The sequence below is a fragment of the Crotalus tigris genome, unplaced genomic scaffold, assembly GCF_016545835.1.
Source record: "Crotalus tigris isolate CLP2741 ecotype Arizona unplaced genomic scaffold, ASM1654583v1 scf7180000018350.1424685, whole genome shotgun sequence".
Classification (NCBI taxonomy): Eukaryota; Metazoa; Chordata; class Lepidosauria; order Squamata; family Viperidae; genus Crotalus; species Crotalus tigris.
The window spans coordinates 985,310-1,012,646 of NW_024096959.1; the positions used below are offsets into that span (position 1 = coordinate 985,310).

Sequence of the window (27,337 nt, forward strand, 5' to 3'; positions counted from 1 at the left end):
GCTGATCTTTGATCCTAGAAATTGCATGTGCTTCAAGTTATCTACCAGCATATAGTTGCTGAACGACAACCTGTGTTCCTCTCAAGGCTTTATCTAAGGAAGAAACAGTGTTAATTCTGAAGGACTGCTGGAGTAACCAGAGACAGGACAAGGTGAGTAAGGAACAAGTGCCTTTCTCTCCTGCCCATTACAATGGGAAATAGTAGAGAAAGTATTATGAAAGTGGTGAAAAGAATAGACAACACAGATGTTTGTGAATGAATGAAGAGAGCTGAATGTAATTACTGTGTGGCAGAACAGAGAAAGCATTCTTACCGTCTTCCCATTATAAAAAATGTTTGGCCATGGTAAGTTCCTGTTTGCTTTCTTTTCCTAGGAGATGGTTGAATGACTAGAGATAGAGGACTGTGCATGGATTTCCAAACTTACTGTAGCTGTTCATGAAAATAAATGTAAGATGTTGTACCATTATCTTCCCCAACCCTTAGACAGAGGTCACTAAACATCTGTTTGTTGGCCAAAATCAGAAGAGGTGCACAGAATGGATAAACTGATGTAGGATCCTCAATTGAAGATGAAATGAAGTGAGCCATGCTTTTGAAAGCTTATGCATTTTTATAAGATTCTTCTGATTTTTGACTACCATTGGTTAATACCTCCTACAATTTATTATTTATTTAGCATATTTTGAGAACATGACAGAAGTAAACATGTAAGTATAAGTAAAACTTCTATGGGGGTATTTCTATGAGGATATTTCTACAATACTTGGAGGCAAGGAAAAAAAGACAGCCTTAATGAGATTGTCTTGAGAAACAGCATTTTTATTGTCTCTTGCTAAAGAACACATAATGTTTATTGAGTTAAAACAGAGTCGTTTGGGTAAAAGATCAAAAGATTGTAGGAGTTTTAGAATGCTGACATTCAATGTGTGGATTGTCTATGTGTGTAGTTATTGCCAATACCTCTCATGTGGATAAATAAAATATTATAGATGTGTTGCACAATTTTAAAGACATACTTGGAAATTAAAAATTACTCCATAAACTCATGGTCTAATAATATATATCATTTACTCAGGAAGTTGATAAAGGGAACTGCCCGATGATCCCACTGTTTTCTTGGCAGATTCTTTCATATTTTGTGTTCAGATGTTGACATTTCAAAGCAAGAGCTAAGCTTCAGCAAACTATTGTTTACCATCTAAAACTGCAAAGCCCAAGCTGTGCCCCATTCCCTCTGCAGCCCATGATTGCATTTTGCATTTTTTCAAATAAAGTTAATGCTTAGCTACATAATGCAATAATTAAAATGTTTCTAGTTCCTTTTCCTTTAAAAAAAGTCAACCTGATGGGATTTTTGCACTGGGGTGCTACTCTATCTTGTAAATTCACAGGATTCTTTTTTCTCGCCATGTATATGTATACATCCGAACTAGATTGTGTTATTTCTCTGTGTTGTATATGTGTGTGTATGTGGATATATGCATACTTTTTGTCGTGTGGATATACTTGGATATACTTGATATAGAAAGTAAGATTGACCCAACCATGCTCAACTATGGCTTCTCTTAATCCAAATGAAGTTTGGGAGAGTAAAATTTTGTACAATAACTTCAGTGTTTTAATGTGTTAATGATCCAGTCAGTATAAATTCACAAAATAAATTGTGCTATGACATAATTCATTAAGTTTTAGGTCCCCACAATATCTTAACTGATTCAAAATTTGCAGCAATTTGTATAGATGGAACCAATATTTTCATGGTTTTACTGGACTGTGGGGAAGAATTTTGATATTTGATTTTGAACCATGTTAAACTTACTGTAGTACTTGAATTGCAGTTTCAAGTATTTCTTGCCACATAATGAAGAAAATCATATTGCTGATTTTCAGGCATTGTGGTCAGAGAAGACTGTAGCCACAACAAGGGACTTGGGCATGGATATCTGCAGGAGAGAAGGGGGCAAGGGGAACCGGTAATATTTTGTCTTTGCACAAATTATGCAATTATTACCACTATTTGCCCAATATTCTTTTGATGTAGATGATGTTATTGTGGCATCTATCAGATTCTAATGATCTCTTTAGAACTGTGGTCAAATGTTGCTCACCCTTGATGTAGCATTAGATGCGAACCAGATTATATTGACATTCACAGAAACAGATAAACGAAACTGTGGATTATAGTGATATATGAACCAAGCAAAGTTTATTTAGCTGGATCATCTTTGATTTAAAGAGCGAGAAAATCTGAGCTGCATGTAACTAGAAAAACATTCCCTCTCTAGTGAAAAACAGAAGAGCGTTGTTATCAAATAGAAGGTGATCTTAATCGAGCTCAACAGGAAATAGAATTGCTCAATAATAGTCTTATTCTTTATATGCCAGATTTCATTCTTTATATGCCAGATTTCAGTTTCAGTTTCTGGGACAGTTTAAGAAAGAGATATGTCTGAAGTTCAAATAGGTCTATCAGTCAATATAGAGCAAATGGAATTATGGGTTGATTTGGGAAATGAGATTTTCCTTTATTATTGGCAGTACTGAATTTCAAATTTGTAACAGCAACAACGAGTTAATGAAACTATGTCTACAGATGTAATAAAACTACATCTACAGGGAAGTAAGCAGTGGGGTACCCCAAGCTTCTGCTTTATATTCAGTACTTTTCAACTTCTTCATAAACAATTTAGATGAGGGAATAGAAGGAGAACTCATCAAATTTGATGATATTAAACTGGCAGGAATAGCCAATACCTCAGAAGACAGACTCAAGATCTAGATCAGTGATGGGGAATTTTTTAGAGACCGAGTGCCCAAACTGCAATCCAAAACCCACGTATTTATCGCAAAGTGCCAACACGGCAATTTAACCTAAATGCTGAGGTTTTAGTTTAGAAAAAAACAACTCATACATTAACATCTTTTGTCTTAAAAGAAAAACACAATAACAAAGCTTTCAATGATACAAACAACTTTTTATTGAAAGGTAAAAGTTTACATTTGGCATGCTTTTGAACAATTAATGTGATTTTTGCTGTTGTATGCATGCTGATAATTTGTCTAACCTTGGCTCACACTTTGTAAGTTTGAGAGCAACACATGTAGCACTCCAGTCATCTGTTAGTCTGTTTCTGTCTTGAGATTTGATATAATTCAAAGCTGAAAACAGCTGCTCACAAGCATAAAATGATCCAAACAAAGTGAGAAAAGCAATCCCAAGTGCTTTCATTGACTTAAAATTATTTGGCAGAGAATTTCACATTTTAAGGATTTCATTTTCAGAACTGTGCTGTCCTGTCATCCTTGTTTTCATAGGATTGCTCTCAATAAGAGCGAGGTGCGCTTTGGCTCCGTTTTCGTCAGGAAGGGTCGTGGGAAATGGCTTTTTCCTGGCAAAAATAAGCCTCCAAGCCCTGATGCTGGCAGAGTGAGGCAGCGGAGGCCAGAATAGACTCTTCCCTTCTCCCCTTGCTTCCCCAAAGCCTCCCTTCATTAACCTCCTTTCCAGCTCTGTTCTCCTCCACTGTGTGCAGGGCAACAAAAGAAGCTTGTGGGACTACTGGTTTTAAAAAAAGTTCAACCAGACCTTCCAACTTTGCAAGATCTTTTTTTTTTCCCCGCAAGAAGTTGGAAGGTCTTTTTTTTTTTAGTCCCACAAACTTCTTTTGTTGCCCTGCACACGGAGAACGGAGCTGGAAAGGTTAGTGAAAGAATGTGGTTGTCCTGGGGTGGGGGTTAAGATTTGGCATTGTGGATGGCCTGGGGTATGGTGGGGGGTTAGGGTTTGGCATTGCGCAGTGTTTGTGCTCTGGTGGGGCTAATTAAAATGCAGGGATTCCCTGCATTTTGAAGCACCCTGTGTGACTGCACGGGAAGGAGCGCTCCATTTCTCAAGCACCCTATTCCAGGCATACAGAGCTTGCAGTCTCTGCCAGCTCTCTGTTGGGATAAAGTCTTTTACTCCTATAGAGCGCTTCCAAACAGCCAGTCCCTGCGTTTGGAAGCACTCCATAGGTGTGGAAACATTTTTTTATCCCAACGGAGATCTGGCAGAGACTGAAATCTCCGTATGCCTGGCACTTGAGCAACGGAGCCTTCTGCCAGATCTCTGTAGGGATAAAATTTTCGGCACCTATGGAGTGCGTTCAAATGCAGGACCTGGCTGCGCTTGGAAGTGCTATATAGGAGCTAAAAGATTATCCCATTGGAGATCTGGCAGAGACTGCAAGCTCTTTGGCTAAGTTTTCGCAGGAAAAAGCTATTTCTCAAGCCCCTTCTTAGCCAAAACAAGCCACCAGAGCGAGCAGACTCTTCTTAAGAGCAATCCTGTAAAAACAAGCCTCTGGAGGCTTGTTTTGGCTAGGAAGTGGCTTGAGAAATAGCTTTTTCCTGTGAAAACTTAGCCAAAGAGCGAGGTGCACATGCCCACAGACAGGGCTCTAGGTGCCCCCTCTGGCACGCGTGCCATAAGTTCACCACCACTGATCTAGATGGATCTCAACAGATTTGAATGCTGGGCCCTATCTAACAACGAAATTCAGTGTAGAGAAAAGTAAGGTTTTGCACTTAGACAAGAAAAACCAAATGTACAAGTACTCAATAGCAGTTAACTGTGAGAAGGATCTTGGAGTCCTAGTGGACAATCACTTAAATATGAGCCAACAGTGTGTAGCAGCAGCAGCAGCAGCAGCAGCTAAAAAAGGCCAATGCAATCCTAGGTTGCATTAATAGGGACAAAATAAAAAGAAATATTAAAGCAATACAGTCCCTCATAAACTCCTGACATTATTGCCCTCTTGCTTGGTAAACAGTCTGGAGATAATGGGAGCTGTAGTCTAGTGTGCCCTTTCTGGGCAACAGATTGGGGTCAAGAGGGCTTCTGACACCGTTTCTGTCTTTGCTCTTTCCCCCTCCTGTTGCAGGAAGAGCGCCTGGCATTCAGGACTGAAGAGAAGATCTTTCGGTTCTCTGACTGAGGGCATTTTCTCCTACCTACACCCTTCCGGGATAGGATTTGGGGAACGTCCGGGGAAGGGCGCTTGTCCCTGCCCATGAGGGAGGGAAGAAACGGCCTCCACCTGCAGCAGTGCCGAAGTTTGAGTGCCCGAGGAAGGCTCACTCCCGCTTGGCGTCAGCGCGTCTTCGGCTGGTTGATTTAACTCCTTCCCTTCTCGCTCGCCTCTTCGCGCTTGCCGGCGATGTCTCCCCTCGTGGCTCGGACGCTCCTGGCCGCCGCTCTGGCACTTGGCGTCTTCTTTTCTACCGGCGCCCAAGAAGATCGTCCAGCAGCGTCGGCGTCGATCGGAGGGCCCTTCGCTCAGGATCTCTTCGCTGTCTTCGGAGGGAACCGGAGTCTCTCGAGCGAGCAGATCGGCCAGATGCTGCAGAAGATGGGCGCCCGGCAGAAAATGAGCGAGTTCTTGCCCCCAGGATCGCTGGCGCATCTGCGCTACAACCAGGTATGGAGACACCCTGCCCTTTGCCCCGCATCCCTAGCGCTGAAAACTCCACCCAGGAGTTTCTACTTCCACGTTTGTGGAGAGGGAAGGAGGACTCAAAGTCTCGAGTTTCTTTTTAAGAATTTTAGTCAGTGCTGAAAAGGTCAAAGGCTACAGATAAAGGGGAAGGTAGACTTTTCATAGCTCTCTCCATTTACAGTATTTTATTCTCTTTTCCCTCCCCTCCTCCCCTCTATGGTTAGGTGGGAGAACTGGCAAAGTGTAAGAGCTGGGATCCACTGACCACACCATTTTATTCCAGCTCCACCTTCAGTGTCATGTCAGAGGCAGAATGTTCTATCATAGAACCAGAAGGACTTTTGATGGTGGTAATCTTAATAAGCAACCATAGCAAGTAATGTGTTGTTGGGGAACGCTGGTCTAATACATGATGCTAATACATGGTCAGAAATGGTGTAGGGTCTCTTGCTTGGGCTAAGGGGGGGGGTGGACTAGATGACAGTGATGGCAAACCTTTTAGAGACCAAGTGCCCAAACTGCAACCCAAAACCCACTTATGCATTGTTGTGTGCCAGGTGGGTGTGGCCCATTGGGTGGGTGTGGCTGGGATGGTAACAGCAGACTGGGTGGGACTAAAAAGTTCAATCAATCAATTCCAACTTTGCAAGATCTTTTTTTTTCCCCACGAGAAGTTGAAATTGACTGATTGATTGAACCTTTTTTTTTTTGCACACGGTGTCGGAGGCCTAAAACGAAAAGGTTTTATAAAACCCAGCTGAAGGCCTAGGACTGGGGTGATGGCATGCATGCCCACAGAGAGGGCTCTGAGTGCCGCCTCTGGCACCTGTGCCATAGGTTTGCCACCACTGACCTACAAGGTCTCTTCTGTTCTGTTCTGTTCTGTTCATATTATTAATAACAATAACAACCCATATAGCTAAGTCTCCTTATACTTTCTGGGTATTTTTTGCCCAGGTTGTCTTCCCCCACAGAACCCCAATCATAATAGATACACCATCCAAAGATACACTGAGTATATGTATTCAATATATGTATTGCAAGATGTCTCAGGCTCATGAAGAGGTTATCTCATACAATATTTAGTACAGGTAGTCCTCAACTTACGACCACAACTGAGCCCAAAATTTCTGTTGTTAAGTGATATATTTGTTAAGTGAGTTTTGCCCATTTAACAACCTTCCTTACCACAGTTGTTAAGTGAATCACTACAATTGATAAAGTTAGTAACCCGATTGTTAAGTGAATCTGGCTTTCCCCACTGACTTTTGCTTGTGAGAAGCTTGCAAAAGGTGATCTCATGATCTTGGGACACAGCAATGATCATAAATATGAACTAGTTGCCAAGTGTCTGAATTTTGATCACATGATAATGGGGGATGCTGCAAAGTTCGTAACAGAAAAACAGTCATGTCACTTTTTTCAGTGCCGTTGTAACTTTGAACAGTCACTAAATGAACTGTTGTAAGTTGAGGACTATCTATATACGCAAGTCAAATAAATTGCATGTTCAATTACAGGTAATATGTTTACTTTCAGGCCAAGTTCCTTTATTTTTGGTCCATTTTAAATTGGCTGACTATTGATATTTTCTGGGTTAAAGAAGCCAACTGGTTTTGGGCAGGAATTATGCTGAATATATATTTATGCCCTCTGTTGGACTACAACTTTGAGGATTTTCTCAGCCACTGATGGCAGTCACGGAAACGGAGGTCTAACATCTCTGGAGGGTGTTAGATTTAGGAAGACAGATTTATATCTTTGGTACTAAATATTGTATAGACCATAATTGAATATGCTTCAGTCCTGACAGCTTTTAATGCTACCTATTAGAATATACTATGCAGCTAATCCTTCTTTTCCTGGATTTTGTGCAAATATTGAGTAAATATGGGAGAAAAAAAGTATACTTGTAGATGTTATCCTCTTGATTATCTCTCTATAGCTTTTTTAAATAAAATAAGTTATTTTCAAAATAAAAGTAAAGCAAACTGCCACATGTATCCTTGGAGAGACATCCAGTTATGGACAGTGGTGATATTCCTTTTCTTCAATAAATAAAATATGAAAAGAAATCACACACAAATTGTAGCTCATCATGCAGTTAGCATTGTTATAGTATGGAATACATATGAAGATAGAACTATGGTTTATACATACACAGAAGATCTAATATTTCAGATTCTCACTCAAATGTTTGGGGAAGTGAGTCTAAAACTGATAGTGTTACCTAGTTTGGGTAATGAGACATCTGCAAGAAAACAATCAAGTCCTCATTTCAACACTAAGCTACAAATATTCTCTTTTATTGGTTGGGGAAGTATGTTGTGGAAAAATTTCATACACTTAGAAGGTCTGAGTGTACCTACCAGAAGAAATAAATCCAATTATGTGCTCATCATATTTACACCAGTGTAGGCTTGTTTGAATGTTGTTATATAACTATAATTATATAATAATTACATGTAATAAATATATTATAAATCATAATTTCATCAGAATAGGCTTGAGTCTTACTGTTTTTTCCTTTAAATAATACTAAAGGACTGACTCTGCCATCTCTTTGCTATTCTCTGTTTTATGCTTCACACTGAATTGTGTGTTTATCTGAATATAAATCAATCTTCTCATCTTGGTACCCTCTAGACACAACACAGAGACATAAATCTCCCTTACTAAATTTTGCTCTCCTTCTTTAGTGTGTAATGTGGATGTTGGGAGTTGTAGCCCCCAAATTCTGGAAGAAATTAAATGTCTATATCTGGCCATTATTTATATATTAGGCCGTGCTGTAGTTCTCAGGCTAGTAGTACTGTTCTTGTGCATTGAGTTATCAGAAAATTTTGTACAGCATAACCCCCCAAAAGGGGTGTTGACATGTAAGAAAAGCAGAGTGGAGAAGAAGATCAGAGAACACCTGTTATGAAATGTTTCTGTGTAGAAATAATTAAGGCACACATTCATTTTGGAAGTAAACATCAGGCATGCAATAATCCACCCCAAAGTGCTATTAATGCAGGAGGACAATCCAAAAAATAAACAGCAGCAGCAATGACTTAATTCAAGCTGGTTTTCACCATATGGGTCAGAAAGCTATTTCAGCTTTTTAGTCTGTCTCTTTGTGATAAAACTCAATCTAAGCTTGACCTGGTAGTATAAAGGATAGGTGAGCTGTATTGGTAAAATGCATTGTATTGCAAAGAATAAAATGTTAGACTTTTTCATGTTTTCTATTGGCTGTTTTTTTTACTAGAATTAGACCATCGAAAAGTAATATGTACAACTTGTAACCTGGAGTTCTGTAATTATGTTATAAATGCTATTTATCCATGTTGTTCTCTTTAGTGTTTCCCTTCAGTATAAATAGCAGTGCAGCTCACAACAGTACAAAGAAAACAGAATACTTATCACAACAGAAATAATGCAAACAATTAAAGAGTAAAAGGGCAATGGCTTATTGTTTCATACACATAATATAAACTCTAGCAAGTACCATGTATTCATAAATTTGTGTTATCTGATCTGTCCCCACATTGAATAGTGACTTAAGGAAAATATTTATTGTGGTCAAGGACATGATAATAGCTGCTTTGTCAGTATGGTTTTTAAATTCTTTATAGCAAATTACAAACGTAGTTGGTGAATATGTAAACTGGAACATACGTCAAGAGAATTACTGTATAAGCCAGAGGATTCATGAAAATTATTTATACCTCTCTTTATATGAAGAACTAGATGACATTATTCTAGTTATTTTTATATTATTTATATACCACTGTTTAATAGAATATGGAACATGAACCAGTTTTATTTGTTTTAATTTTTTGTTTTTTGTAGAACATCATGATAACTTACAAACATGCAATTTATACACATATCATAAGTATATTTAATGACAATAAAACTATTATATAGTTAAATAACATTTTGTTGTTGTTAATTGCAAAGTTGTGTCTGACCCATTGCGACCCCATGGACAACATTCCTCTAGGTCTTCCTGTCCTCTACCATCTTCTAGAGTCCATTTAAGTTCACACCTACTGCTTCAGTGACTCCATCCAGCCATCTCATTCTCTGTCGTCCCCTTCTTCTATTGCCCTCAATCTTTCCCAGCATTAGGCCCTTCTCCAGTGAGTCCTTCCTTCTCATTAGGTGGCCAAAGTATTTGAGTTTCAACTTCAGGATCTGGCCTTCTAAAGAGCAGTCGGGGTTTATCTCTCCTAGGACTGACCGGTTTGAACGCCTTGTAGTCCAAGGGACTCGCAGGAGTCTTCTCCAGCACCATAGTTCAAAGGCCTCAGTTCTTTGGCGCTCAGCCTTTTTTATGGTCCAACTTTCACAGCCATACATTGCAACTGGGAAAACCATGGCCTGGACTATACGCACTTTTGTTGGCAGAGTGATGTCTCTGCTTTTTAGTATGTTGTCTAGATTTGCCATAGCTTTCCTCCCCAGGAGCAAGCGTCTTTTAATTTCTTGGCTGCAGTCCCATCTGAGGTGATCTTGGAGCCCAGAAAAATAAAATCTGTCACTACCTCCATTTCTTCCCCATCTATTTGCCAGGAATTGAGAGGGCCGGTCATAACGTAGGTCATGAGAATAGCGGCCAATGAAAGCCTACAAGCAGTTCTCAACTAATGACCATAATTGAGCCTGGAATTAAGGTTGTAAATTGTGCCAGTTAAGTGGATATTTCTAGCAGGAGTACTAGATTCTGCAATAGCTTTCATCCTTAGGCCACACATCTTGTAAATTCGCAGGATTTACATCTGAACTAGACTATGTTGTTTCTGTGTGTCATATATATGTGTGTATGTGGGTATATGCATAATCTTTTGACATGTTTATGTAGTGTACATTGGAGATGGTTACCCTTTGAGAGCTGAATGCAATGAAATTTCATTTTAATATATGCTGATTAGTATACATTTAAAGTGACAGTAAAGTTATCATTCTATTCCTCTATTCTATCATCACGTAGCCATGCCTGATCTTACAACCTTTTTTGTGGTGGTTGTAAAGTGAACCTGGTGCTTATAAAGCAAACACCTTGGCTATTAAGGGAAACTATTCTCTGCAATAGACATTTTTTTTCCAGAAACTAGAAGTAAATGCCAGTCTCTAGCAAAAACATTCTACATCACAGTCACATAATTATATGAGACTGCAAACAGTGTTAAATGTGGGCCGTTTGCTGAGTGCCTAAAATGAAATCACACAATTGCAGGGAAGGGTGCAGCCATCGGAATATTGAATCTGGGTTATGAGTACGTCTTGGAAGGAGTCTATCAAAAATTTGAACGGTCCGGTTGTAAGTTGAGGATTATTATATTGAGTAAAATGTAATGGTATCCATCTGCCTATTGACAGAATAATTCATCAATTATTTCACCAGAATCAAACATATTACTGTAGAGGGGATTCTGGGAGTACAGGAAGAGAGGGGAATGTGCAGGCTTAGAAGACATAAGAGTCAACACAGAATTTATATGTATTTATTAATAATTATAGATCATGAAGGGTATTGCAGAGTTTTGCCTCAGCTTGCTTTGAGTCAATTTCATTTCCTTGGAAAATTACTAACTACTAACTGGTATTACTCTCGCTAAAGTAATTTTATGATTCTCTTTCTATAATCTACCCTTCCTAATAATCAAAACCATAAAATATAAGTTGATGTTTTTGTCTCCAAAAATTTCGTAAGAGGTTTCTAGTCACCAATAAATGTAGATACTGTCTTTTCTCTAACCAAACAAGTCAATATTGCCACACATTCTGTTTCCAAGATTAAATAAGTATTACTGGAACACTTTAAAATTATAATTGAATGATTACAGGATTTCATAATATAAATATGTAACAATTCAAGTTTTGCAGGGAAGAGTATTGTTTCATAAAGCTTCAGAACAAAAGCATTCATAGTGTTAACACGATTTGGGTGAAACTGTATAAACTAGCATGAAGCATAACATAATTCATGCACATTTTAATGAAATCTTGTCTCCAGAAATACAACATTATAACATGTTTATAAAATATTAGGAGCATAAATGCACAGGATTTCAATTACAGAGTTTTGCTTCCAGTTCAAACAAACACTGGAATGTACCTCTATGTGTTACTTGATTATATCTCTTTCTTATTTATGACCTTTTGGAAAGGCTGATCCAGTGAAAGTTGTTCATTTCAGAATAGGTTTCTGTGCTGATCTGCTTGTCAATTGTGCAAAAGTATCTCCTAAATACAGAAATAAAAGAAAAGAGAGACATGGCCCAAACTGTGAATGAACTGCACTTTCATTCAGCCCACAAAACCTTGTTTACTCAAAGTAGTTCTCTTCCTCATATTTTCCCTAAAACCATGGACCATCTCTTTGCTTTGTGCAAACCTAATGATAGGGAGCTTTTTGATCTGATCCCAATTGGATAATGATTTGTTCCTTCTGACTTACACTTAGCAGTAATAGTATTTCTTACTAATATATAATCTTGTTTTGCTGAAACTATGCAGCCATTTCCAGACTTATTCCCCCCCCCCAAAAAAAAACTGCTTAAGAAATCTCACTAGGGGAAGAGGGAGGGATTGAAGGCTATACAACTTGGCCAGCAAAAGCAATCCACTGCAAATGGACTTGTGATGGCTCATTTCTGCTACTTTGTTCCACCCTGGCAGATCAGGAAAGGGACTTCCCTGTGTAAATATATGGAATTGACCAATACAGCTTTGCTAATTGTGTTCAATCTAGTTTTTATTATCCATTCCTTATTTGGAATCCAAACTGTAGCAGCCTTAGAATGCAACATGAACTCCCATAACTTCATGGGGTTGTCATGTGATCATGATGAAGTGCAGCTTTCAAACTGTGCCATAGTTTTCTGCATAGGAGTAAGTAGCAAGTGGGTAAAATGAGTCATTCTAGATTGAGTGGAATAAATTAATGAGCAGAATAATAATAAATGGAATAATATATGGCTGAGATATCTGCATTGAGAATCTAAAGACTGTGCCTATCATGTCTTATAATCTGGTGTCTTGATTTTCCTTATTTGCAGCATGAAAAAAAAAAGAGAATGATAGAGTGGATCGAGTTCAAATAAAGCTTTCTTGCAAATATTTAAGATTCACTTTAAAAGCTATAATTAAAATAAAATTGAGCTTACCAAAGTTCCTATATCCTTTCAGAAGGATACTGAGAAGTATAATGAGAATTTTCTCCTCAGATGCCATTCTAAAGATAATCTTTTATGCAATTGATGACAATCAAATCTAAAATGTTTTGCATCTCTCTGCTATGTGTTCATTTTCTTTGTCAAACTAACAGGTTTTTCATTCTTTTTTAGTGCATATCTTCTGAAGATATTTTTTCTCTGTATGGAATATCAAACAATACCAGGATAATGGAATCCACCTTCTCTACAATATGCCCTGCTGTCTTACAACAAGTGATTTTTCATCCCTGTGAAATATCTACCAAAGGTAGTTTCAAGCCATCTCCCACAGAAGGTAATTCTCCATTTAGAATCTAGTTTAGTTAACAGATTATTTTTCTTTCTAGTTATGTACTTCTGTCAATGTTTCTACACCTATATTGGCATAATGTTGGCTACCAGCCTTCACTACTAACTGGTATTGCATGATAATTTTAAATATATACTCAGATAACTATCATAATTAAATATAATATTGTGTTTATAACAAAATATTGCTGCATCTCATTGTCAAATATCATTGGCTTGTGATTCTAATACACTTAAGAGTAAGCCTTGTATCTTCTTAGCAGATATTATTAGAAAGGCATTGTTGCAAAAGATTTTAAACTTAAACACTAATTGCATAAAACCTGGTATAGTGCAGGAATTTTGCTTGAATTTAGAAGGACCTTAATGGTCTTATTAGGAAACTAGAATATTGATAACTGGAAATAGTGCCTACCACATGTAGTGATATCAATAGATTATATCTCTTTCAAGGAAGACTGGTGAGCAAGGACTTTTTCAGATAAACCAAATCATAGAGGACAAAAAAATGAGGGCTTTACGTTAAGACAAATAGAGAAATTTTATCAAAAGAATCTCAGAAGGAAAGGCAATTTACAAAAATGGACTTTAAACTTGACTGTAAGAAACAATAGCTTGAATATGACATTTGAAAATACCAAAGCACTCCATGGGTATTTTTTGAAAGGTATTGAAGGAAAATTGGACAGCACTATTCAGACTGTTACATTAAAAAAGGAAACAGAAGCAATGTTGTTGTTTTTTTAGTCTTAAGAAGAAAGCTATGCACCAAAGTTATTAAGGCAAAATGAGAAAAGACAAGTAGTAAATTCCATTTGAGCCAAGATAAGGATAAGACAGTTGAGTATATAGTAACTGGATGTAGCAAAATAACCAAGACTGATTACAAAAATGGTTATGATTGAATTGAGAAGATATTACACTAGCATGTATGTTTATGCTAGGATGCTATGGATTCACAATCAATATGCATCACTGGAATCATCAAATCACAGATAAAAATCACCGAACGTGACAAAGTAAAAATGTTATGGCATTTTAAATTCATACCAAATTATGCCTAAAATATAACACACCAGACACCATTGTTATTGAAAAGAACAATGATTTATTAACATAGCCATTCTAGGAGATAATAATGTTGAAGACAAGGAAGTGGAAAAGATTTCAAAGATTTGTAAATAGAGATTGCAGAAGTTTGGAAGATATCAGTTGTGGTACAATTGTTATTGAGACAGTGGGTGCAATATCCCTGGTCAACATCAGCTCTGACATATTTTTGGAACTGGAATATAGTAATGCAGGATAAAGAAGGTTGCCATTTTGCCCTTTGCCAAAGAAATCAGAATATCCGGAAGTAGCTGTTAGATAAACACAAATTCATCTCAGTACAAACTATGTAACAAAGTCTTGTCTAGTTTGACCTTCAACATCTAGGATTTTAATCAAAGTAGCTTCTGGTTAAGGCAAAAGACAAGGAAAATATAAGGGTGTAGAGTATGGTTTATGAGGGAAAAAGAGTTGAAATCAGAAATACTTGAAATTTACCATATTTATAAATATTGTAAATAAGCCAGAATGCAACAAAGGGGTTGTTAGAAACTACATATTCATCTTTAATGCTTTTAGTGGTACTGGTACTTCTTTTTCTTTTTTTTTAAATAGTGTCTTTAAATAACAAAACAATGGAGGGTTTGACACTCAGAAATTAAAAAAAATCTCCAAAATCCTTTCCTTTATTGTTAAAAACAACGTATTTTGTTTTTATGGTTAATTCTTCAACAATGATATATTGAGCACTAAATGTACAATTTCTGTAATTTTTCTGCCAAACTTACTAATATTACAGGTGGTCCTTGACTTATAGACACAATTGAGCCCAACATTTCTGTTGCTAAGTGAGACATTTGTTAAATCAGTTTTGTCCCATTTTATGACTTGCCACAGTTGTTACGAATCACTGCAGTTGTTAAGCTAGTAACACAATTGTTAAGTGAATCTGGTTTCCCCATTGACTTTGCTTGTCAAAAGATTAAAAAGTGATCACATGATGCTGGGACACAGCAACCATCATAAATACGAGTCAGTTGCCATCTGAATTTTGATCATGTGACCATGAGGATGCTGCAATGGTTGTAAGTGTGAAAAATGGTCATAAGTCACTTTTTCAGTGGTGTTGTAACTTTGAATGGTCAGTAAATGAGCTAAGTCATGTTTTTTTTTCTTTTTACAGTTTGGGGCTTTGGGTTCCTTGCTGTGACTATAATCAGCCTTGCGTCACTTCTTGGCTTCGTTTTAACGCCTCTTTTAAAGAAGGACTATTTCCCTAAGATTTTAACATACTTCGTAGGTTTGGCCATTGGAACACTCTTCTCTAATGCAATTTTTCAACTTATTCCAGAGGTAAGAAAAATTTAGACAAAAATGGTGGGAATATAACTGTATTCTATGTTTTCCCTTAAGACTGAGCATTCAGAAAGATGCTCTTCAATATTATAGCTTTGTAGTGATTCCCTTTCTTCTCCATTTCCTCCAACCATAAACTCCTTCAAGGGGATAGATTAGAATTGAACCACTATTCCCCATCTAAAAAAGATGAATTACCATTCTGACAGGAAGTGGAAGGAGAACATACTAATATCATATTGTATGTCTATTGGCAATGGCCTGCCAAATAGATCATAATTTGAAAACATTGATTAACTACAGTCACCAAGGCATGTCTATGGTTGCCTGCCAAGGGAAAAGGGGTTGGTGATGTCATGAAGCTTTGGTAGGATTGTTCAGGTATTTCCTGGAAAGAGGAAGGGAAGTTTTTTATTTTTCAAATGATAATGTGTGCTGCCAGAACCACTTGTAAGGAAAATTAATTGGATTAGTGGCTGAACTGGTTAAGCATGTTGGACGAATAGAGTCCATATAGGAGGTGACCAGGCTGAGCTGCAGGGAGGGGTCAAACACATCATGAGTCCCTTCATGCCCACGAGAGATCTAAGTCTAGTCCACCTTGAATAAGAATAAAAATTACTCCCACTAATTTCTCTTGACTGTTAATAGTTCAGATTCTTGTACACAGCTCAACCTTGAATAAATCTTTATTTGAACTGCCTGAATCTCCTGATTTCCACAGCACTCCCCAGTCCACAGGAGAGTTGAAATGTAGTAAAAGTTGGCTACTGCAATTTATTTCCAAATTATCCTGTTCAGTATTTATTCTGACTCACATGTACATTTTGTGGATTAATTACTTGGCAAGATTGATTAAAAAAATCAGTTTGGAGTAGATATTTAAATATAGAAGAGGCAACCATTTTTATGGGACAGGCCTAAAATGGTGACATACCATATATGATTTAGTTTAGGTGAGTTACAATATAAAGCAAATTTGGGTTAAATTTACTGAATGAATGTAATGAAAAAGTGAATACTGTAATGAAAAAAAGCTTTCTTAAAAGAATACAGAAATATCAAATGATATGGAATTATTATTCATATTTTTGTTCTAGGCCTTTGGGTTTGATCCCAAAGTAGATAACTACATTGACAAAGCAGTTGCAGTTTTTGGTGGATTCTACATCTTATTCTTTGTGGAAAGAGTTCTTAAAATGTTATTGAAAACCCATAGTCAGGTGAGTTGAATTAAAGAGCTGTTTTTCACTGCTAGAGATGATTAAGTTTATTTAAGTGTGTCAAAAGTAGAAAAAAAAACCCCACCTGATGCTGTGTTTTAACCAAAGACCACATCAGACAATAGATCTCACTCAATCCAGTTCATTATAGAGAAGCAGAGACTGAATGAAAGCTAGTTCTTTCTCTCCAGCCAGAATGAGATTGGAAGGGAAATGCCATTGACGTGTGACATGTAGGTTGAAAAGACAAAAAACATTTTGATCGACTATATTAATGTTATACACTAACCACGCATTGATCTGTTAAAAAAAAGGGGCCAGGTCAAAAGCTAATTTGGATTTAATTTACATTATATTTCATTTTCATTTAATTACATACATTAAGTACAGGATGTGATTTTCCGCAAGGTATTGAATGGTTTTCATTTCTGTCCCATTATAAACAACAATTTTGTGGTAACTTTTGGAGGGTCCTGAGGATTGCACATAAGGCTTTCAAGAGTCACATGTGTTCCTTAGACCCACGATGTGCACTTTTGGCTAAGAATGCCAAATTTCTCACATTGAGATATATTTACTGTACATTTATATTTGTAGTACAGTAAACAGATATTTTCATATGTATTGGAAAAAAAAGTGCATTTGGACAAGATCTCTCTCTCTCTCCTATTTCTAAAGTTATCTTTTCATTGAAGTCCATTGATTCTTTTCTGAATTGTTTCATCTGGTTCCCTTTAGATGGGTCACAGCCATTTTGAATCTGAAGAACTGAAACTTCCTGAAGGTTGTTCTGCGCCTCCTGCTCCTGCAGAATCAATCAAACCAGTTAATGGAACCATGTGCTATGCAAATCCAGCAGTAGCAGAAGCTAATGGAAACTTGGGTTTCGATAATGTCAGTGTGATTTCTGGACAGGTATGAATGAACATGTCTTGCCAGTTTATCACAGCATTTCCAGCAAAGAGCGGATTGCTGATCTTTTCTTTGTTGATAATAGTTTTAAAATTGAATTTACGTTCATCGTTCACTCCACATTTATATATATACACAATATATATATATATGTGTGTGTATGAATATATTATATGTATGTATGTATGTATGTATGTATGAATATATTATATGTATGTATGTATGTATGTATGTATGTATGAATATATTATATGTATGTATGTGTATATATATATATATATATATATATATATATATATATATATATATGTCTTTGGTTGTTTGGGTTTTCTCCCGCGTAAAATTGGAAGTGTCTTGACGACGTTTCGACGAAGTCCCATTCGTCATCTTCAGGCTGGTGTTTTCAGCTTCGTGCTTCGAGCAGCAATGTGTGGTCTTAGCTAAGACCACACATTGCTGCTCGAAGCACAAAGCTGAAAACACCAGCCTGAAGATGACGAATGGGACTTCGTCGAAACGTCGCCAAGACACTTCCAATTTTACGCGGGAGAAAACCCGAACAACCAAAGACCTACATACAAACACCCGCGAAAACCTCAGAAAACACACACACACACACACACACACACCACACACACACACACACACACCACACACACACATATATATATATATATATATATAATATATATAATATATATTTGTTTTTACGCGGGAGAAAACCCGAACAACCAAAGACCTATATATATATATATATATATATATATATATAATATATATATATATATATATATATATATATATATATAAGCTCCCATCCAATCAGTTCATACCCTCACTGGCAGTTAAAAGGAAGAAACAGCTAAAACCACACATTGCTGCTCAAAGCAAGAAGCTAAAAACACCAGCCTGAAGATGACGAATGTGACTTCGTCGAAACGTTGCCAAGACACTTCCAACTTTACGCGGGAGAAAACCCGAACAACCAAAGACCTATATACAAATACCCGCGAAAACCTCATATATATATATATATATATATATATATATATATATATATATATATATATATATATATATATATATATATATATATATTGCTTTCTTATTAACCTTTGGCAGTTTTCCAACTCATGTCTTTTTCAACTTCGTTATAAAGTGGTTCATATGTTCATACTTTACTCCGTCATTCCTGCCTACTGAATATACCACACTATGGAGTTATGTAGACTAGACAGTATCTGGCAGCTGCTCAGGTAAAAGCTGGGCTTGGCCAGTGCTGATTCCAAGAACCTGACGTAATTGGAAATGATATCCCATGTTCCACTCAGTGGACCATGTAAAACAAATAAATTGAGAAATGTGTAGCTATTCATAATCTCTTTGGGTATGCCATGTAAATTGGAGGTAAGAGTCTGTTGGGGTGGGTTCTCTTTTCTGGGTTTGCCCATCAAAGCGTTCCCCTGAAACTGATTTTGCCTTTGACCAAGGCATATACAGCTATATAATAATATTAGGCATAACCAGGAAGCTGATACTAGATTATGTTGGGAGAATCTGCAGGTTCATAAGATTTTCTCATTGATTTTAAACATTGATTTTAAGGTACCCTGTTTGACTTTAGGCAAGTCCTGTTAATATAACAATAGAATTAATCCTTTCTCTTTCTTTTAGGTTTCTGAACTGTTAGTTTAGCTCTCTGTCAATATTTCCAGCAGTCACGTAAACTTAAATTCCATTCATAGTTGAAACCGTAACCTTTAACATCTCATGTAATGTTTATATAAGATTCATGGTTGCTAAGGCTGGAAAGCTTTAATGTTTGATTTGGTTGAAAAAGAACAATATTGTAAACTTTCCCTTCTGTCTTAAAACAAAGATAGTGTTAAGAAATTTTATGATTGGCCACACAGTCAGCAGATATTTAGACTGGATTTGACATTTTTATCCACCCATAAAGTCCTTCCCTAGGATTAGGGATAGGCAGATGCTGTTTGAGAGTGTTATAAGTATTGTGGCAAATATTATTACTATTATTATAGTCACACAAATATTTAGACTACAGCTGGCATTTTTATCTACATATCAAATCCTTCCTAAGGACCTGGGATAGGCAGATGTTTAATATTATTAATAAAGCTTTTATTATTATTTATTATTGGTTGGCCACTTTCAATAATTTTCAGGTGGCTTGAAGAAGATTTGTGTTCTAATGGATTCTTTCAGAATCCTTCTTGTTAATTACTGAAAGTTAAGAACATTAAAGAAAAAAAGAATGCAGTAGGAAATTAAGTCAGACATCAATTAATTTTTCTATTTTTACTTTGATGAGTAAATTGGCTGTAATTTTTGAAATGTTGAAATTGTTCTTTAAATGGCGTCTCCGGGAATTTTATTGTCCGAGTAGAACTATATTAATCAGTGGTAAAAAAACAGTTTGTAATTTACCTAATTTTGCATTTCCAATGCACCAACTGAAACTTAGATAGTATTTGCAAAATTATCTAATTTCTTCAATGCAGTTCATCAATAATAAAAGTATAGTAATAAAATGTCTGCTAAATATTCATACAAGTAGTCCTTGGTTAACTATGTCACAGTTCAAAGCTACAGTGGCACTGAACAAATAGTTCTTATATCAGTCCCTGAAGTTATGGCCATTGTAGTGCTCCCATGGTCACATGGTCAAAAATTGGGTGTTTGATATCGCACTTGCACTTATGACTGAAGGGCACTTCAATTACCCCCTTCTGCCTATCTCTCCTGCCCCCATCTCTGCCCTTTTGGCCACCTGCACTCTGACAGCCTTGCCACCCTGTGCTTCACTGCCCTTGCCATTCCCAGATGACCTGTGCTGCCTTCTTCCTCCCACTGTTGATGAGACACATCCTGTCTGGCCCTTTGCAAGGCAGCTGCTAGCCATGAAAAGCTTTTTCTTTCTTTTTTCTTTTTTTTTGAGGCTTGGACCCCACAGGAGGATAAAAATATCAAATCCAGTCTGGCCATGAGATCCACATCCTGTTGACTGGATGACTGATCATAACAGTCAAATTTGTATGTGAAATTTGGTGTATTCTCCATGATCTTACTTATTTTTTATTGATTGTTATAAATAAACTACCATAATAATTAATAATCTTAATAACCATATTTTAAAAATGCACCAGATTATTTCTTTAAATTGACAGGGTTTTTTCAATTTAGCCATCCCAAAATCACATGAATTAGTGAAGAGTGTTCTTTCCTTTGTTAGTTTGTTTACCTAAAATACCAGGGATTTCAGACTTTTCCTATTGAAGTTAGGTGGCATGATTAATAGGTGAACAGTAATTTCTATCCAACAATTGTGCTGACTCTGAAATCAGAGTCCTAGAGGGAAAGCTATCCTTTGTGGTTTATTAAGGTATATGAAGGTTTAAATAGTCCTGTCAGGTTTTGGAGGGAGATAGACAAGATTTAATTGGCTGACAAAAAAAATACAGGGGCTTCACCTCCAAAAGTCCCTGATGCTTAGAAAGAGTGTCCAGTTCTTAACAATATGAAATATAACCCTTTCAGAAAAGTTGCTATAGCATAATATGCTTAAAGGAATAAAAGAGTCCTATCTTATTGCTGAAAATTAACCCTACTCTATCAGCTCATTTCTGATTACTTTTCATTGATTGACCCTGTAGCTCAGTTGCTTTTTTGAGGAAAATGTATTATTTGATGTATTATCTGATACCTATTTAAAAAATTTGCAAAATGGTGTCATGCTGTCCATGATAAGCCTGTTAGAAGATGAATCCAACACATTATGGTCTTCTGAATCAAATGTATAAAAGCACTGGTAACCTGGTGGCATTAGGATCCATCCTGTTTTGCAGTTCTTTAGATAATCCAGTTCCTTTGGGCAGTTTACTGCAGAGAAAACAGAAGAACTGTGATCGAGATCAAAAGTGAATTTGACCTCATGGTGCTGTGCTTGTAAAAGAAATATTTGCTATCTGTGGAGAATGATTATAGGTAATCCTTAACTTATGATTGTAATGGAGCCCAGAATTTCCATTATAAGTTATGACAATCATAAGTCATAATACCCACATGATTGACCTGATTTTATAAGGTTTTTGTGGTGATAGTTTTTTGTTTTTATGGGCGTTTTTTGCTATAAATCAGCTGAAAAAATATAAATCATGGTCACAATGCTGCAACCAGCTGTAAAGATGAGCATCTGAAATATGGTCATGTAATCATGGTGTGTGTGTGCGCGTGCCATTGTGGGAACTCCGGAATTGGATTATAAGGGGGAGACAATGTGTCATAACTTTGAATGGTAGTTAAGTAACCAGTTTTTAAGTGAGAACTACCTGTACTTTGGATTCCATGACTTATTTCTCAGTAAACAAGCACACTTTAAATTATATATCCTTTGATTTCTTACAGTGACTTAAGTATTTGATGTAACTTTCATGTTTTTTGTTGTTGTAGAAAGAAGAAATGCAAAGTACTTCATTCAAATGTTTCAAAGGGCCTCCCCTGTCTGAGATTGGTACAGTTGCCTGGATGATCACATTAAGCGACGCTTTGCACAACTTCATTGATGGATTGGCCATTGGGGCTTCTTTCACACTTTCCCTACTTCAGGGAATTAGCACATCTATAGCAATCTTATGTGAAGAGTTTCCTCATGAATTAGGTAATATGTTTTACACCATTTCAATGGTTAAGGTACGTAACTGAGGCAGAGTTCTAGAACCAATGCAGCCACTATAGTTTTTCCAAAAATTATAGCTTTCAACGTTTAACTATAATGATTCAGAAATCTGGAGCTGCATTCCAACTCTAAGGGCATCAGGACTGGGATAAGCTGTTTTAGGAAATTTCTCGTCAAGCAAGACCTAATCAATAAATGTTTTATATTTAAATAGGAAAATGATAGTTTTAATTTCTGGTCCATTTTGAATTATTATCATCCTGAATCAATCTACTGCAAGATTAAAACCTCTTCATTGAAGGTTAAAGACTGTAATTTATCATGCTGGTCCTGGAGATTGATAGTCCCATTCTAGGACTGATAGAACGACTGGCCCAAAGTCATCCAGTACCAAGGATGTCTTTAAAGGATTACACCAGACTGCCTCTCTGTATTTTGATTCATCTTGGAGAAAGTATAAATCATAACTGTGTTACGTACTCATGATGGCATCCATTTCTTTTTTTAGGGGATTTTGTCATCCTTCTTAATGCAGGAATGAGCACAAGGCAAGCCTTGTTTTTCAATTTTTTATCAGCATGCTCCTGTTATATTGGCCTAATTTTTGGCATAATTTTAGGTAACAACTTTGCTCCAAACATCATTTTTGCACTAGCTGGAGGCATGTTTCTATACATCTCCCTTGCAGATATGGTGAGTTTTTGCTACAGCTTATCTACCTATCTACCTACTTAACAATATTTATAGTCTTACTGTAGTACAAATGGGCTTAACCATTAGCATTATTACAATGTGTGATTATGAGAGACTATATCTGTGAGACAGTGTTAAGAGAATCACGGTACTGATGCTATTAGCATGAAACTAGTTCACTCTGGAAATTAAAAACATTGAAATGGCAAGTTCATGTCAATTTTTCCTAGCTGGACATATTGGATGTGACCTAGCATGGTGTTAAATTGCATAAACGCCTTGTTAAGTCTGTCTAAGCCTAGGGTGAAATATTTATTGCTACGAGACAAAGTAAGGAACTTCTATCTTGCTTTTTTACTTAATTCTTAAAACAGCTGTTCTCCCCTGAAAACTCTGTATGGAAGATTGACTAGTTTTACATGTGTACATGAGGCCAATGGCTTGAAAAACATGAAAGAAATAAGGGGAAGTATATAGATTTAGTATTCAGTCTGTATGGGTTTCAAGAGCTATAGTTCTAGAATTTACTACCATCTTACCTGTGGTGACATCCTAGCAATTTTCATTTCAAAACATCTAGGACAAAAGCAAACAAAGATAGCTAAGTAAAAATTAATTAAATGCCATTAAGGCAACTATTACCTATATATATAATATTTTTCTTATTCCATCAAATTATGCATTACAATTCATTTACAATTTTTGGAGTATTTGGAGTACTCTATAAGTGTCCAGGGATTATGTCCCATGCTAATGCTTCTATTTGTGCAAATTCTGAAACCAAAGATCAATGTATTAAAAACATAGAGAATTTAATAAAACTATGTACAATTATTCGTAGAGATATAGAATTCCACCCACTTAGAGAGGAGACATGAATAGATCACATCTATAATCATAGCTGACATTCTAGGATATGTTTGTGCCTTGTTTCTTGGGTTACAATGAGTAAGTGTAGTTCAGAAAAAAAGTGGAAATATGGCAGTTTGGTATATTTTATGACCTGTTTCTCATCTTTACCGAGAGCAAAGAGCAAGCTTGGAAATTAAAGCTGTTTTCTGTGACATCTTTCTATCTTAGATAATGTATAGACCCCTGTTTGAAAGCCTACTTATGGCACAGTAGGTGATAGGTTTTTCTATCTATCTTTCCAATTTCTCTATCTTTAGGTGTCTAGACCGGAACTGTGTCTGAGCCAAATGTAATAATATGTGTGAATAATCAATACAGAACCCTGATTTATTGCTGAACCCCACTTTGTTCTTCTCTGTCTAGAAACAGGTAGGATTTGTAAGAGTTCTTGTTTCTCTCTCTTTCCCTACCATTTCTCTTAGGTGATCATGGTGAATTAATCTCATTAATCTTATTATTCAAGGTAATCTCTCAGCTCTGGGTCAAAACGGAGATTGTATGGTCTCATACTTTTGAATGTTCCTCCACAAGATTTTTTTCTGCACATTAAAATGCTTACATATGATGGGTAAAGCATTAGTAAAGTTGTTGGTCTGATGTCTTTGTTATACTTGGCCTTTAAAAAAATGCATTCTAGAATTGATTCTAAATGTCTGCCCTATACAATAGCTTCTGTTTGTGGCTGACTTATTTCTGAATTCTTTTCTTCTTGTCTATGGTCCAAAGTGCTTTGTTTCCCATCCTTGGTTAAGTAACATCTTTGGAGAAATACTCTTCTGGGAATTAAATGAAGCATTAGATTGACCAAACCTGGACTGAAAAAAATTCTATCGTTATTAAATGCAGCAAGGAATGAGAAATGTCTACGTTTGTTTGCTGCCAAGCACATAAAACATCTGTTGTATTTCTATTGGTAGTGGAACCACAGTTCAACAGATGAATACTTTTACTTAAAACGTATATCAATCTCCAGCAAGTTAAGATCTAGAAATACTCGTACAAAAAAGAATCAAGACATAGCCCAGATTAATTGTGGGTAAATAAGCAGAGAGAAACATATTTCTGAATTCTGAATGGGGTAGTGGTTAAGGCATTAGGCTAGAAACTGGGAGGGCATGAGTCCTAGTCCTGCCTTAATCACAAAGCCAACTGGGTTACCTTGGGTTAGTCACTTTCTCTTAGCCTTAGGAAGGAATGTTATTTTTAGATTTTTGGTCTGGGATATTCACAGTTCCCCAGTTGTGATTTAGTTTGTCCACGTGTTGTGAGATTAAGGAGTTTTCATCGTATTTTCTGACTGCTAGTTGTTCATGGATATGATTTGATAGTCTTCTGTCTATCTGTCTTACATAGTGGCTGTTATAGTCCTTAGAGCAAGGGTCTGCAACCTTGACACCTTTAAGACTTGTGGACTTCAGCTCCCAGAATTCCTCAGCCAGCATAGCCTTAGAGTGTATGTTGCAGACGACTTCTTTCTTTTTGGGCTACTAAGTCTTTTGGTTTACTTAAGATGTTTTGGAGGACTTTAGTTGATTTGTGTGCTACCATGAAGTCTTGGCGACAATAGTCTGTTGTTTGTTTCTGAAATGCTTGTGACAAGGTAATATTATTCTTTTCATACATTGTATTGGTTGTGTTGTAGTGAATGGAGTTGATAAAGTTGTATGGATATCCGTTTTGTTGGAATATGTTGTATGGACAATCTTATACACAATCTCCAGCAGCCAACAGCTAGATAAGTAGGGATTAACATTAGACTACAATCAAACAGAAAACAATACCCTATTCAAAGACATACCAAGGAGAAAACCACCCACTGACCCAAACTGGAAGGCGAAGCTACTGTAAATAAACAGGGAACATATCCTGCACTTTTTATGTTAGCCTAGCTGAGTAATGAAAGGTCTACAAGGAAACAGCTTTATTTTTTTTCTTCCTATGTGACATTTTAACTTGTCAGGTTTTGCAGCTAGATTTGAATCTCAGCTTAACTCTTCATTCATGATAGGTTGCCCCAAGCAAAATGAGTATTAATTACATTTGGTACCAATAAAATGTTTTCTGTCTAAGATGGACAGGTGAGGAAGTCCCTAAGAATCTAAGAATCGAGAACTAAAAATAACTATAGCTTCTTTTTTCTTGTCCGTGTCTTGATGAAGTAATTGGTCCTACTATCCAAGATGGGTGTATCCCCCAAATCATTAAACCCTTTTTCCTTGCAACTTAAAAATCATAACCAATCTTACCAGTAATGTACAAAAAAACCCTATAAAACTAAAAATGAATGCATTTTAAAAAATGAATATACTACCATGCTATTCTATTTGCCACTAGATGGCAAAACTTACCTACTGTAAAATTATTTCTCTCTCTTTTTATGTGTGTGCGCGGTTTTATTTCCATGGCAACTCCAGTTCCCAGAGATGAACGACATGTTGAGAGAAAAAGTAACTGGAAGAAAAACAGATCTCATTTTTTTCCTGATTCAAAATGCTGGCTTGCTCACAGGGTTCACTGCAATCCTGCTCATCACTCTCTACGCAGGAGATATTGAGCTGGCATAATGTGACAAGGAAGACAATTTAGCAGATGAAAATAGAAGAACTTCACAAAGGAACTTGAAAGTAATAAAGACACTTGGTTTGCTTCCGTCACGGAACAAAACTTTTTTTTTCATAAAAGTAATATATAAATATAAAAATAATATATAAAATTTTTCTAATATGTGTTCTAGGATAGCATTTTCTTCCATGTGTTTGTCCTATGTTAATCACTTTTATATCAGTGAGCAACAATTTAGTGGTGTGAGAGGACTAATTTATGAAAGAGATTCTTTGTCTGAAAAACGGACATGTATTATTTATGTCAATGAAAATGTACTACCAAACCTTTATATCAGAAAAGCCCCTTGGATTTGGAACTGTACTTCTGAGATCTGTTTTAAGGTACCTGTGTAGCATAATCCAAACTGAAATAGTTTACTTTATAGATCATTCCTATATAAAAATAGACAGAAATTTCAGTCCCATTCTAAGGTATGTGTTTAATAGCATTATAACTACATAGGGGGCTCTTCTAAGTAGGAGAAATCATGCTACCATTTCAGTATCCTGCTTGTTGTCGCCTTCCTGAATGAGCATTACATACTTTCTTCATTAATTTTTCTGAAAATGGTCTGGCAACTGGAAGATTTTGATTTTACAGATCTCTAGCTTATGGAAAATGGTTTCTTCTCCCTATTAGGACTGAAAGAATACCAACTCCTCCTTCTCCTCCTCCCCCCCACCTTTCCCTGTTTTTAGAGAAACCACTGCCTTTTTGTTACTACAGTATAATTCAAAATAGGTTTAAAAGTTGCCACCACAGAGATTATTATTTTTTTTTAAAAAAACATTTTTAGCTTAAAATCTTAAAAATCATGCTGAAATCCCAATTTCTAATTAACATTGGTTTCATTGGACTTACTTTTATTTTTTATTTCTTTCATGTTTATAGG

General features: G+C 36.4%; 1 protein-coding gene across 2 annotated transcripts; it reads left to right on the forward strand.

Annotated features, from left to right (window-relative positions):
* On the forward strand, positions 1-27,232 carry SLC39A8 (solute carrier family 39 member 8). Of its 2 annotated transcripts, none has more exons than XM_039350709.1 (9): positions 1-152; positions 4,928-5,464; positions 12,823-12,985; positions 15,233-15,402; positions 16,506-16,628; positions 17,367-17,543; positions 22,011-22,218; positions 22,745-22,929; positions 24,099-26,249. In XM_039350709.1, exons 2-9 carry the CDS (start codon positions 5,204-5,206, stop codon positions 24,132-24,134), a joined length of 1,323 nt encoding a protein of 440 aa, XP_039206643.1. In that variant the 5' UTR covers positions 1-152; positions 4,928-5,203; the 3' UTR covers positions 24,135-26,249. The 2 variants fall into 2 exon arrangements, with proteins under 2 accessions (XP_039206643.1, XP_039206642.1); XM_039350708.1 differs by lacking the exon at positions 24,099-26,249 and adding an exon at positions 26,256-27,232 and having other exon boundaries at positions 7-152.
* Positions 27,233-27,337: the final 105 nt, after the last annotated feature.